Below are 13,562 nucleotides of genomic sequence, written 5' to 3'. Positions count from 1 at the left end.
ACTGACCTATGCTGAAGATATCGACATCATGGGAGGAACGACCCGAGACGTACAAACTGCCTTCATCCAGATCGAGCAGCCGACAATCGACGCGAGATCTTGGGCTGCACATCAATGAAGGCAAGACAAAGAATATGGTTGCAACGTCAGCACCGACAACCAACAACATCAAACCGCACTGGTCAAACGGGAAGAACAAAGATAGGAGACTATAACTTTGCGACCGTTGATAGTTTCGCCTATCTAGGGTCGACAATCACAACCGATAACAGCTACGATGAAGAAATCCGCGCACGGTTGTTGACAGCCAACAGGCCTATTTCAGCTTGCAAAAACTGTCTCACCATAGGGTCAAAGCTCTTACTGTACAAGACAATGATCTTGCCAGTCCTCATGTATTCCTCGGAGACTTGGGTCCTTAGCAAGAAAAATTGTGAACTCTTGGTCGCGTTCGAGAGAAGAATCCTCCGAAGAATTTTTGGCCCCCTACATGAGGATGGACGATTTTGTAGCCTACATAAGGACGAAATCTATAAGCGATACCATGACCGTCCCGTTGTGGATAAAATCCGGCTCAATAGGTTACGGTGGGCGGGTCACTTAATCAGTATGGATAAGGATGATCCACCTTGGAAAGTCTATAAGGGCAATATCTATGGTAGAAAAAGAAGACGAGGCAGACCCTGCCTGAGATGGAACGATGGCGTAGGTCAGGACGTCAGACAGCTTTTAGGGATATCGAATTGGTAGACCTCGGCGGAAACCCGAAATTTCTGGAGTTCCTCATTAAGGCAAGCCTAGACCGGATACCCGTTGTTGCGCCGTTGATGATGAATGCAGGAGGAACCAGGATGAAAACTAACCTCTCTGTTGATCAATCGTTTGAAATGTTCCTTGTTCTTCACGATTATTTTAGGTATTATCTTTACGGCAGAAAGGATTTCTGTATACGAATAAATAGCACATCTATAGAAACTGCATCCGATCAGATCACTGTCGAGGAACAGTTGGCTCATATTGAATTTGGGGGTTGGGGACAAGATATACAGAAAATTAAGAACATTCCTTTGTCTACTATAATTTTCATGATTTTTTCACTGGAAATGTTTATAACACCATCCAAATCGTGAATCCAAACGGAACAATTTTACTGAAACCATTTAAATTTGCCCCTTGACCCTTAAATTGTAAATTCCTTAAAAGTTCGTCTTCTTCTTTTCTCACAACAGCAAAATGTCTCAAATGGTTCGGAGATTGAGTTAATTTCGCCTTGAAATGTGAATTTACTTAGTAGATATACAGTGACATCTACTTCTGAAAATTTACCGTTGACACATTTCTCTTCAAGTCCTTTTCCAATTGAAAAAATTATGAATATTTCCAATTTCAATTTATTTGTCACAACAAAAGGTTATGTTTACGGATTTCGACAAAAGTTGCTGCACAGTTTCATTGGTGAGCCCCGGGAAATTAAGATAAAGTTGTGGGAGTTGTGAGCAACCAGTTTATCTTAATTTATGTCCAAGAACCGAAAAGACCCGTGTAAGGCAAACGCTTGTCGGATTCAATCTTGCTTAAAAGGTGACTATAAAGAATTGAGATAAGTTAGCTGCCTGTGCTTATGTAATTTCTATGTTTCCCCCTTAGAGAACAATTACCAAGAAGGCTCGTGCTTAGATGTTCTCGAAGATATGCGACAATGTTGCTTGAAGTGGCATGATCAGTCTTTGTGTTGTTCTGGTATCAATTTAGAGAAAAGTTATTTGCCAAAGAAGTCGGTGGAGACCGGGAAGGAAACCAACCAAAAAGGGTAGGTTTATAGCGACATTATTAAGTACACATTAATCCTTAAGTAAATTTTAGTATAAGAGGGGGTGCCACTATTCCTTGTAATTCGCTAAAGTGCGTTTCATTGTGTCTTATTCCAATAATTCAGAAATTTTTATTTATAACCTACAAACAGTGCGTAGTTTTCAAATTTGAGGTCCTGATTTTTTAAAAGCAGAAAGTGGCCTCACACCATTCCAGTACATTTTAGGGGGGAGGGGCTAGTTTCCGGACTTCAAATCAGGGAATTTCTTTCACTAACGGGAGGGGAGAAGTGGGAGAGAACTGTCAGTTCCAGGAAACCCCTGCCATCCGACTCCTCCATCGATCGAGTTCTATCTTCTTAGCAACGAGAAGGACCCGAATGTAATAGGAAAACGGCTCCACCTGTCAGCATTTCTTAGCATCTCTTCGGCAATGTTGTCTGAAGAGAGATCCCCGGTGTTTAAATAGAGCTGCTGACGAACCCCATCCATCCATATTTATTGTCTTCAGGCCTAGCTCGACTAGGACTCCACCACCGTTTGTTTTACGAATGGAAGACACTTCTGCTCCGTTATCTTCGGATTAAATCTTGTAACGGATTTCGCTGAGAACTTCCGCAAAGATCTTGCCTTCCGTCGGCTTAATAAGCAAAGCTGGCGGTCTAGTCCTCCTTTGTCTCTCCACCTTTTCTTTTGGTGCTCCGCTCTTCGTGTCCGCCTTAATTTTAGGTAGAGGTTTTTCTGATGGCGCGACGTGTTGTCTCTTGTTCCTCTTCACCTTCTTCTTTTGAACCCTGGAGGGTACCTGAGTGAAGTCTCCTTCAGATGTTCCTTGCTCCTTTCGTTTTTTCCCCAGTTCGCTCTGCAATGGGCTGTCTGCGATCCGTTTGGTACTCGTAGTGTTCTCGTTGGGAGACGCGCTTGTTTCTATATCCTGCGGATTTTCTCTTTCTCTCCATGTCCGCTTATAATAATAAATCCTGTCCAGGAGCTCCTCCAGTTCCATTAGCCCGTTTTTCACACCTTTGCTGACGTTTTTCTAGAGGAACGTCGCAGATCCCATGCGCTTTACAACTGCCGAGCATTTCTTAATAAGCCTTTCCTCTTCAGCTTGCGCCAGAATAGTTGACAGCCCTTCCACTCGGCTTATATTCGAAACCATTTGGTTAGTTTCGCCAGTTTCCACTGTGCCTCTTTCCGCAATTATAGCACTGCGTGGTATATTCTGTGTTCCTATCTCCGTTGAATTACTTTACGACTCCTTTTCTCCGTCTGCGCGTCCCGATGTCTTGTCGAGTATTTCAGCCCTTGTTGTTGAGGGGTGAAGTGATTGGGTGGGATCTATGAATATAAAAAAAAAACTTCGCTTCACTTCTCACAAACCGGTCATCCTCTTCGGAGAGTTTGTTAAGGATAAGGGGAAGGTTTCTCTTTTCCAACCCCGATGAAAAAACGTGTCGCTCCCCCTGCCTTAAAGAGTTACGGCACCCCAAAGAAGGTTTTTTTCGATGCCATCATGGTGAAATGAATTTTCAAACCTACCCCGAAAAAGAATTTCGGTTGTTACATTTCAATTTCGGGCTATTATGATGTAATGACAGACTTTAACTTTGAAAACAGCTCCCGGGAGGAGTAAAGATGCATAGGGGGAAAAGTAGGAGATCCTCTCTCTTCAAATCCACGCGATCGCCTCCCTTTAAAAAGTTATGGAGCTTAAAAATTTCAAATGTCCAGCATGAGATCTGGGGAAGCAGCGAGAGCAATCGAGGAGGTCCATTCTTGAATTTATCTTCAGCAATAAGTTAGAAATAAGGAAGGAAGGAACACACCAACCTTCGTAACCAGCACCAGGCAAGACTTTCGAACTAGTTAAGAATTGGAGGGTGTCGGATGTGCGACACAGCCCTTTGTGTCGGAGCACAGAATAATCAGACATTGATGGCAACTCCAAAGTGGAAGGAGTAGCAAGGACTCGCAGAAGAACAGTGGGCAGTGATATCAGGAGTGAAATAGAACTGGAGACAATAGTGGAAAACCATAATAGAGTCGTCATAAGCGCAAAGGTCCGGAAATTCTTCAATCGGGTGAAATAAACTGTGGACTGGCCGAGATAAAAAAGCGCACTAATGACGTATAGTAACGTGAAGTGAAGGGAAACAAAACAAAAAGATTCAGAGAATTTTATGAAAGGATTGAACAAACCACGAAAGCAAAAAACCTCTAGATTTTGATATATTACCTTGATTAAAAAGAGCTTGGAATTACCACCGTTGGGTTCCTACTGATTCAATTTTTTTTTTTAGACTGCTATATCTACTATTCACATTCCTTCCAATTTCAGTGTCATACCTCAACTATAGTAAAAATGGCATCTTGTTGAGTACATCTGCCTATGTACGTATTTTTGATTTCTTACAAGTAAGAGTTTGTATTAAATTTTACATGACGAGGACATGATTTCTGGAGACAAGACGTGGGTTTATGAATTGGACACGCAATTCAGACCTCAAGCGAGTCAATAGCGTGCTGCGAATACCGAGACCGAAAAAGCATGTAGTTTTCAGTCGAAAAAGAAGCAGATACTCACGGATTTGGTCGATTACAGTGGTATCGTGCAGAATTCTGACATTCAGATAGTGAATCAGGAGTATTATTTGGTTGTGATAAGACGTTATTGTAAAACAATTGGTCAAAAACGAAAATATTTTTGAGGAAGCCACACACGCACAATGCTACCACTATCCCCAAATTTCTGAAAAAACATGCAATGAATACCATCCAAAAACCACCGAATTTCAGCAAACAAGAGCAGATAATGGAAAAAACAAAGATGGCTGTGATGGACATATGAAGAACTAAATCTAAGCAAAGTTCCGCATGAAAGTTCTTGAATATAATTTAGAATTAGATACTAAAATTAACTGTAAGCTTATTCTAGAGACGCAATTTTTATCACTTGAATAAAGTATGTATATGTGACAATCAAACTAGAGACTTTGCAATGAACCTAAGTCAAAGGTCCATTCAAATTTTGAAAGTTTCGTGCAAAATGTGGTCGGTATAAAAGTGTAACTTCATCAGCTTGATAGAGAAAGATTAATTGTGGAATTGGCATCAATCAGTAGTTTTGATAACTCTGTTAACGTTCAAAATCTTCTAATTTGTCGTTCAGGGAATCAATGGTTGGCTTTTGAGAGGCAAATGCGTCCACGGCGTTTTATGTGAATATTCGGTATCGAATGAATCATTTCGTAGTCGTACAAAATCTCGTTTTGGTATTTATAATTGACCACTTAAGTCACGCAATTTAACACTGTCAAAGTTGGATTCGGTGCAGCATTTATAGCTTGCTTTTTTGCAGTTGCATTTGATTTTTGCCATCTCTTTCTTCATTCCACGGCATCTAGAGTTCTGGTAAGCACAGAGGCTGAAACCAAACCCTCTGGTTCGGAGATTTCTTCAATTGCGTTATTGAAAAGGTTAGACCACCATCTTCTTCGTCAATGGTACTACAGTCCAATGTCGGTTCTTGGCATCGCCAAGTTTTCTGCTCCTTTTTAAAGTCTTGTGTAAAACAAAATCAGTCTACCGCCTGTCTGTCATTAGCACTTTTATCAGAAACGGATGTAACAATTGACACTAAATTTGTTAGGAAGGTGGGAACTATGATGCAGTAGCTTTGTGAAACTTAAAGTGGTTCTTTTTCTACCAAGTATAGTTATGTGGGATTTCAAATTAAAGATCCCGATTTATACTTTTCAATGCTAAACTGAGGTGGTTTGGTTGGACTCGCATTGTTACTAACAAAGTTATAGTAGGTCAAAGGTGGCGCATATGCATATACATTATGTGCTAACTACAAATGGAACAAATGTCAACTGAAATAATTTTATATAAGAAATACATAAAACCTTACATAAATGAAGCGCCCAGCTTCCGGTTTCCCTACTTGTTTCTGGATAAAGCGAATGCGTACTCCGTTTTCGGAAACGGAGAATCGTGTAACGCTTCCCTTTGATCTTACCTTTGAGTAGGCGTCTCAAAACTCTCCTGTTGTCCATACGCTCTACGGGTCCTGCTGCCCACTGGAGTTTTTAAATCTTAATATACAGAGTAGGTCAATAATTTTGAAATATGTTGTCGAATCTAGTGTCAAAGTATGTTTAATGTGTCATTTTGAGGGAATTAACCATACACCTCCAAATTTTGTGTCGAAGTGGTTGCGAATGACGGCGAAATTTTTGGCGTCAAATCATCAAGCACAAGGAGACACATTTCTTACTGAACGGAGCAGTGAACAAACAAAATTGCCGCTATTACCTCAGTGAAAACCCATAATTAATCCACGAAGAGCCTCTCTATATCCACAGAGTGACCGGCTGGGGTAGTATTTCTGGGAAGTATATGTTTGGGCCGTACTTCTTATCGAATAATAGCGATTTTGGCTGGCCACCGCGTTTGCCGGATTTAACTCCATCAGACTTCTATTTCTGGGGATATTTGAAATTCAAAGTTGACATCGATAAACCACACACTCTGGCTCAGATGAAGACCAACTTCGAACGTGAAATAGCAGCTCGAGAAAGTGATGGAAAATGCCGAAAACGAGCCCAATATGTCGTCAGGGCAAAGGACGATATTTAGACTCAGTCATGTTGAGAAAATAGCTGACATGTATTTTCTGGTATACCACTCAAGGGAGTGCATGCTATACTTATCCCCGAGGACAGGGCTCGACCTGGAATCATTGGAGGGAACAATGTCCAAGCACTCATGGTATTACCGAAGCCCTTGCTGGATTCGAGCTTCGGAATCGGTCCCACAATCTCGTAAAGACAGGGATTTTTTAAAAAGTTCATACCTATTCGGAAACTCCAGAACCCCAAGCATAGCAGCGGAGGAGTCTTTTGAAATACCCAGCGGGGCTGTCGTTTCAATCAGGCACATGCGGGACACGCGATACTGGTAGTCGTAGTTATCCTGCATGGACTGGCAGAACACATTCACCTGCCCACGGTTTCGTCGCCAGTCAAGTCCGTCCACTAGTTTCACGGAAGATACCCTGCCAAAACCCAGTTCTCCAATCCCAGCAATCTCTACATTTAATGGGGATATTACTCAAGATTGGAGCAAGTACTCATTCCCTATGAGCAGAAACATACCATGCTAGGGAAATCGTATTTGGCTGATCTGATAATTAAACAGGTTCACAAGGCAAATCAGCATAGCGTAGTCGCACTTACAATGTACATCGTGCGGCAGACATACTACATTCCCGCTTTGCAACCTAGGGTGAAGAAGAAGAAATTCTAGATGCCCTAAGTGTTTGGTGTATCCGAATGAGTGGAGACGCAACAAGTCTGAAAATTGTGGATTTCCCTCCGAGCTTACTTCTTCCAGGATTCAGTCGGGCCAAAGAAGCTGATAGGGGTAGACGACGGCGAGGTAGAGAACATGTCTTTGTCCATAACTTAATCTGTCTGTTTTCTTTACCACTGTCGGAATAATAAAAAGAAGTTAATTCTTATTTTACACTTTATTTTCTTCTATTCGACTTCTTCTTGGAATCTATCGTACAAAAAGGCCACTTCCTACTTGACGGTAGTTTTATATTAATTATTAACTGCACAATTCGTCTAGCAATGATTATTTATTTGATGTCCAGTCAATTTTATTGCCTTCCCGAGTAGTCCTTAAAAGTAGTTTGTGTAAAGAAAATTCTTTGAAAGAATGAGGAAACAGTTTTCAATTCCCGCCTTCAATTAATCTAATGTTGCCGGTTTGACAGATTAAGCTTGTTTTTAATGTGTACCCATAACAAAATCTAGTGGCGCGAGGTTTGAGGCTGGTCGATTGCACCTCTTTCAATTCATCTGTTCGGTATGTTTTAATTGAGATATCCTCTTACATCACGATGATACTAAGGAGGTACTCCATCTTGCTGAAATTGATCTCAAATTGGACGTGAATGGTCACGCCTACTTTGCATGACATTTTCCTGCAGCAAATACAAGTAAACGAGTCATGCACCGCTTACCAAACAGATTTTTTTTCGAAATTTTACGATGGGTTTTCAGTAATTCTTTTTCTTTTGCCGCACTAGTGAGTGTTAGTGACCTCCCAGAACGCTGTCTGTAGACATCTTAAATAGCCCCGTTTCTTTCAAACTTACCCCTAATCCACTTCTACTATTTTCTCACTCTTAGTGGCACTTTAAATATTAAAAATTAAATTCTGTATTTGTAATGAAATTAGAAAAATATACGAACTTAATTTCTAGGATACAAACATACATATGAAATACTATATCAACATTCTTATTTTTTGCAGAAAGACATAAAATAATGAATCAAGAAAATCAACGACGACGACAGACATATACAGTACCCAAACGAGATTGGATTCATCGGAACCCCCGCGCATTTATCATCACCTTCACAACTGTATCACTTTTAGTATTCTTTTCTAAACCGATATACGATTGTTTCCTTGCTGACCCACTGCCACCATCGCAAAAACCACGGAAATTTTAAATATAGAATGGAATCAGTGAAGAAAGCACATCAGCGGTTTCGTAATTATCCAATTATTCTGGGAAAATGCTCTAAAGCAGCGTCAACATATGCAATTTGTGTTACACGGGACTTCAATGTAAAACAAAGTACATGTGAAAAAGAATTCCTTGAATTCCGCAATTGCTTACAACAAGCCGCTAAGAAAATGAATACGAAATTGTAAATGTTTGCTTGTCGTGATAGAATTTTTCTTTAGAGAATAGATTTGTAGTGTTTTTTTTTAATAACATTCATAAGTTAGTCAAAATGTTTGTACTAAAACCAGATACATTAAGACGAATTGATTTCACTTCAATTCCATTCGAGAAACACCTTTTAGTCAACTTCCTGCTTCGACTGGCTCTAATAGTATTTAGTATGATACAGGACAAAACCGCCGAAGTTCCATATACAGATATTGATTATAGAGTAGTTACTGATGGGGCACGGCATGCCTTGAATGGTGAATCACCATTTGATCGTCATACTTATCGGTATAGTCCCTTGCTGGCTTTTCTCATGATCCCTAATTTAATCGTGCATGAAAGCTTTGGCAAAGTACTGTTCTCTTTATGTGATATAATGTCAAGCGTTCTGATAAGAAGCATCGTTTTTAACGAATTGAAACAAGGTTATATACCTAAGAGCAAGCAGCATTCAAAAAAGGGGGACGCCACTTCAAGGACTCCAGACAAGTACCGAAAGTGGTCAGAAATTGCCGCTTACATTATGCTTTATAATCCTATGGGAATAATAATTTCGTCTCGAGGAAGCAATGATGCTGTATCCAACTTTCTTATTCTCCTGACATTCTACTATATCCAAAAAGCAAATGATAATCTAAAATATTCCTTCTGTGCCGGAATCTTTCACGGGCTAGCAATACATTTCCGAATTTTCCCAATTATTTTCAGTTTGGCGTACTACCTAACTTTATCGGGTAGTAACCAGAGTATTTGGAAAGCACTTTTATTGCCAAACAAAAAGCAGATTTGCTTAGCGTTTACTACAGTTGTAACCCTTTCCACAGTAACGTTTTTTTTCTATCGATTTTACGGCCTCCAATACATTCAAGAAGCCTATTTGTATCATTTCAGTCGTATTGATATACGTCACAATTTTTCCCTTTACTTTTTAATGCAATATTTGAGTTCGGATATAAAGCAAACGTTTTTAGAAAAGTTGTTGACCTTACTCCCAAGGGTTGTTATTTTATTCTATCTCAGTGTAACTTTCGGTCGAAAACGCAGCTCCCTGGCTTTTTGTATCTTTGCCCAAACATTTGTTTTTGTAACATTCAATACAGTAGTCACATCTCAATACTTTGTTTGGTATTTAGCTCTTTTGCCACTATGTTATCCAAACTTCTGTCATGTTGGACTTTCATTCTTGATAAGAAACGCATGCCCTTGGCTGTTTGCACAAGCATTCTGGCTACTATCGGCTTATCTTCTAGAATTCAAATGTTGGAATACTTTCAATCTCATTGGAATTCAATCTGTAGTATTTTTTCTAGCGAACATTTTTGTATTAGCAAGACTTATTCACAGTTTCAATGATTCATTGAACTTAAAATGAAAGAAATTTTATTGTACGAAGATTGCAATAATAATGTTTTTTTACTGGAAAATGTTCTTTCTTTTCTGAAAAAACCTTTCCTTGAATTTGGTTGGGAAATGAAAAGATGTGCATTTTGGAAAGGATATCATAAATATTAAGATCACAACATAGTTATAGAGAAACATAAATCAAGGTAAGCAACAGTCGCCATCAACAACGATCTACGACAAAGGGATGCCCTATCATGCGTCCTCTTTAACCTGGCCCTGGAGAAAATGCTCCGTGATGCTGAGGTAAATGCAAGGGGTACGATCCTCTTTAAGTCCACCCAACTACTGGCCTATGCTGACGATATCGACATCGTGGGAAGAACGACCCGAGACGTATAAACTGCCTTCATCCAGATCGAGCAGGCGGCGCGAGATCTTGGACTGCACATCAATGAAGGCAAGACAAAATATATGGTGGCAGCGTCAGCACCGAAAACCAACCAACCAACTACATCAAACCGCACTGGTCAAACGGGAAGAACAAAAATAGGAGACTACAATTTTGAGACCGTTGATAATTTCTGCTATTTAGGATCGAAAATCCCAACCGCTCCAATCCATATTGGATCAGGGCCTTGAAGTGTGTTAGAACACTTCATTCAAGACCGAAACGATACACTACAGTATACTGCAGCAGGCAATGTGGTCAGCATTGCGCTCGCCCGAGATTATTACCCTGATTTTGACTCAGGTACTCATTCACAGCTGAGTCGACTGGTATCCGACGTCAAATCACGATACAGATTCCACTGCTTGTTATACTTGAAATTAATATATGTATGGTCGGACTAAAATATGATGAGTAATTGTCTTTCGAAATCAGCCGGGAAGAACTTGAGAATAGCTTCGCGTTAAATACAACAAGTTATATAATTCAATTACAGGTTCGTTATAATACAAAAATACATCCGAATCGCCTTATCATTCCAGTTTAGTTACGAAGAAAAAAACTATTCCATGCAGCACTTTCAAATGCACTCCATGATTTTGAAAAAAATATCAACTCATCATCAGCAATCGAAACAGTACCTACAGCGGATCAATTCTCCTCAACAGGGTCTTTCTCCGCGCTAGTATAAAAATTATATAAAAACGAAGAGTTAAGCGAGAACACGGCATGAAAGGAAGTTCTCTCCTCCGCATTCAATCTCCCAATAGGCATAACGATATGTTGGATCCTCACAACGCTGAAATCATCAACCCAATGTCCGCTCCACAAAATAAGTGAAAATATATTTATTTCACCAACCCAACGATAGCCGCTCCACAAATTACCGAAATGCATCAGCCAAGATAGAATGAAGTTATCAACACAAATTCTTTGATTTTAAAAAGGCTTTATGATGCTCCAACACGCACAAAATATGGGTCCATGTCGTTTCGACACTACATATTTTGACGCCGGGTAATCTGAACGGCTTAATTCAGCAACTAATTACCAGATGCACTTAAAACTGAGGAGTTGGCTGCAGGAGTCATCGGTTCTAGGAAAACATATTTTGAACTAATAAGTAAGCAGTAAGCGTTTCTTCTTCAACCTCCAAAGAAACTAAAGCGGCATGAGACATCGAATGAGCTAACCAAGAAAGAAGCAGGAACGCCGCCACATGGATCAAAACCCTTTTGTGGAATCGGGAAAGGGTTTATGACCATGGCGCTAAGGAATGACTCTCTGAACGGTTGAAGGAACTATACCGGGTGAGCTTACTAGGAACTTAACACTCCCACGGTTGTTTATTCCCCACCGCAAAAAAAGCTTTAGTTGCAGAGGTCATCGCAGGCCAAATTATCACCTGGGGAAGCTAGAGATATCCGCGGATACTGCAGATCCAGTGAATATAGTGATAAAACCTGCATATATATTCTGAAACAATGTCCTCCACTTGTCTTAGCTTGATATATTTAGGTAAAGAATCTGTGGCTAACAATATTATGGGAACCATAACCACCTTCTCGAGGCACCAAATTTCTTTGATTTCATAAGCCAGTGGCTCAAAGGTGATTTTTGCGTATTTTCTTTCAAAGTTGTTTATGGGGAATAGCAACATCAATAATATTAGTGTATTGTTTTTAATAATTATTCGTCAAATTTTCTCCTTGGGAAACTGGCCTTGATGAGAAGAATTTTAACTTTGTTTACATTTTTGTTAGCATTTTTTTTAAATGAACACAAAAAAAGATCTCGCAATCTTAAAGATAGCCAAAGGAGTTTTCACATATCCCGAAGTGAAAACTGATTGCCTATAAAACAAATAACAAAAAAAAAGCTTGCGTTGCGATATACAATGTCAAAATTTTCTCATGACAAAATTTACGTATATTCCTCAATGAAGAATTTTTCGTCATATCAAGCATGTAGCTATACTATGCATCTGACTCACATATCCCAATGAGTGCGTGGACTTAATAGTACCATATATTCTTATTTCAATGCAAATCTGTGAGTGGGATGATTATTTGTTATTCTGGGTTTTTGCAGGAATCCTTCTACCTTCATTCGAACTTTATGTTCCGACTGACAACTAGCTAGGCACGGTTCCCAAAATGATTATCCCTGTTTTATGTCGGGTGGCTACTAATACCCGTAAGGGAATTACTTAGCCTAGCTCTTACCTTTGGAAATCACCGTCTTTAAGTTGTACCATTGAAAGGAAGTTCTCTGTTCCTTAAACACTTTATTCTTATTCATAAATCTTATGACTTACAGTGATTCTCGACTTTGCAACTAAACATTTACAAACTTTAGAACTAACTACTTAGACCTATCCTACAAACCTGTATTGCATCAGTCTGTCATAAGTCAATCCATCAAAAATGGACTGATGAAAAACTGATAGATTGATGTGTTCATTATAAACATTGCATTCATTTATAGTCCCATCCATTTGGAAGTCATGTTTCGATTAACAATACAATACACTCAACTTATCATTAGTCCATCCTGACTGACAGGTTTTATTTGAAAATTTAAATATTTATCGATACATCAGTCATTGCCATAGTTTTGTCATACTGATCGTCTAAGATAGATCTTGCAAGGTTCTAACTATTACTGATTTTGCAACTAACCCATTACAGTTCTTGAAACTAAAAAACCCAAGTTAATCTGCGAAGATAATTCATTAATATAAATTTCTGTAAAAAGATTTTCGCCATCAATAGGAGTAATTGGGATAACATGAAGTTTAAATAATTTTCTGCAAGGAATTTAGTACATTGTGTATGTTAAAATTCGAGAAAATTAGGTAAAATAGCAAAATTTTTGGGGGAGCCAAATAAAATTTTTCTCTTTTGAGGACTATTACTCCTGCCCAATTTAGCTTATTTTTACAGGTTGACCTTCATAAGTTAGAGTAAAAACTTTGCTACAATTAAACGTTCATTTTGATGCCCGGCTACTGCAGTTTATGATTTTAGTAAGATTTTTCTTAGAAATCAAATTTTAGAGCAATTAAAGGATTAGTAAACCACAGAAAAATTTCATTTAAATTTAATTAATTTAATTTAACACAGCTTGTTCGGTAGTTTCGGAACACCCTATATATATTGATCGCAATGCATCCTTCAGAAAAACCTTCTGTTTCATC

The 13,562-nt window shown here is 39.1% G+C and overlaps 4 protein-coding genes across 5 annotated transcripts; all 4 read left to right on the top strand.

The window, feature by feature from the left end:
• The first annotated feature begins 1,407 nt into the window (after positions 1-1,407).
• On the top strand, positions 1,408-8,279 carry LOC119654772 (cx9C motif-containing protein 4). Of its 2 annotated transcripts, none has more exons than XM_038060312.1 (3): positions 1,408-1,581; positions 1,648-1,810; positions 4,153-4,536. In XM_038060312.1, the coding sequence occupies exons 1-3, from the start codon at positions 1,518-1,520 to the stop codon at positions 4,169-4,171; spliced, it is 246 nt and encodes an 81-aa protein (XP_037916240.1). In that variant the 5' UTR covers positions 1,408-1,517; the 3' UTR covers positions 4,172-4,536. The 2 variants fall into 2 exon arrangements, with proteins under 2 accessions (XP_037916240.1, XP_037916241.1); XM_038060313.1 differs by lacking the exon at positions 4,153-4,536 and adding an exon at positions 8,142-8,279 and having other exon boundaries at positions 1,410-1,581.
• On the top strand, positions 8,143-8,379 carry LOC119654774. Its single transcript, XM_038060316.1, has one exon. The coding sequence runs from the start codon at positions 8,156-8,158 to the stop codon at positions 8,342-8,344; it is 189 nt and encodes a 62-aa protein (XP_037916244.1). The 5' UTR covers positions 8,143-8,155; the 3' UTR covers positions 8,345-8,379.
• On the top strand, positions 8,317-8,588 carry LOC119654773. The gene has a single exon (XM_038060314.1). The coding sequence runs from the start codon at positions 8,352-8,354 to the stop codon at positions 8,547-8,549; it is 198 nt and encodes a 65-aa protein (XP_037916242.1). The 5' UTR covers positions 8,317-8,351; the 3' UTR covers positions 8,550-8,588.
• Positions 8,589-8,594: 6 nt separating this feature from the next.
• On the top strand, positions 8,595-9,995 carry LOC119654771 (GPI mannosyltransferase 1). Its single transcript, XM_038060311.1, has one exon. It carries the CDS (start codon positions 8,633-8,635, stop codon positions 9,941-9,943), a length of 1,311 nt encoding a protein of 436 aa, XP_037916239.1. The 5' UTR covers positions 8,595-8,632; the 3' UTR covers positions 9,944-9,995.
• Positions 9,996-13,562: the final 3,567 nt, after the last annotated feature.

The sequence above is a fragment of the Hermetia illucens genome, chromosome 4 (genome assembly GCF_905115235.1).
Source record: "Hermetia illucens chromosome 4, iHerIll2.2.curated.20191125, whole genome shotgun sequence".
Classification (NCBI taxonomy): domain Eukaryota; kingdom Metazoa; phylum Arthropoda; class Insecta; order Diptera; family Stratiomyidae; genus Hermetia; species Hermetia illucens.
This window is presented reverse-complemented; position numbering and strand designations above follow the sequence as displayed.

Excerpts from the sequence above, each read along its gene's own strand:
- LOC119654772 (XM_038060312.1), top strand. The coding sequence starts at position 1,518 with ATGTCCAAGAACCGAAAAGACCCGTGTAAGGCAAACGCTTGTCGGATT. Across the intron at positions 1,582-1,647 it reads GATTCAATCTTGCTTAAAAG|AGAACAATTACCAAGAAGGC; the intron begins GTGACTATAAAG and ends TTTCCCCCTTAG.
- LOC119654774 (XM_038060316.1), top strand. The coding sequence starts at position 8,156 with ATGAATCAAGAAAATCAACGACGACGACAGACATATACAGTACCCAAA.
- LOC119654773 (XM_038060314.1), top strand. The coding sequence starts at position 8,352 with ATGGAATCAGTGAAGAAAGCACATCAGCGGTTTCGTAATTATCCAATT.
- LOC119654771 (XM_038060311.1), top strand. The coding sequence starts at position 8,633 with ATGTTTGTACTAAAACCAGATACATTAAGACGAATTGATTTCACTTCA.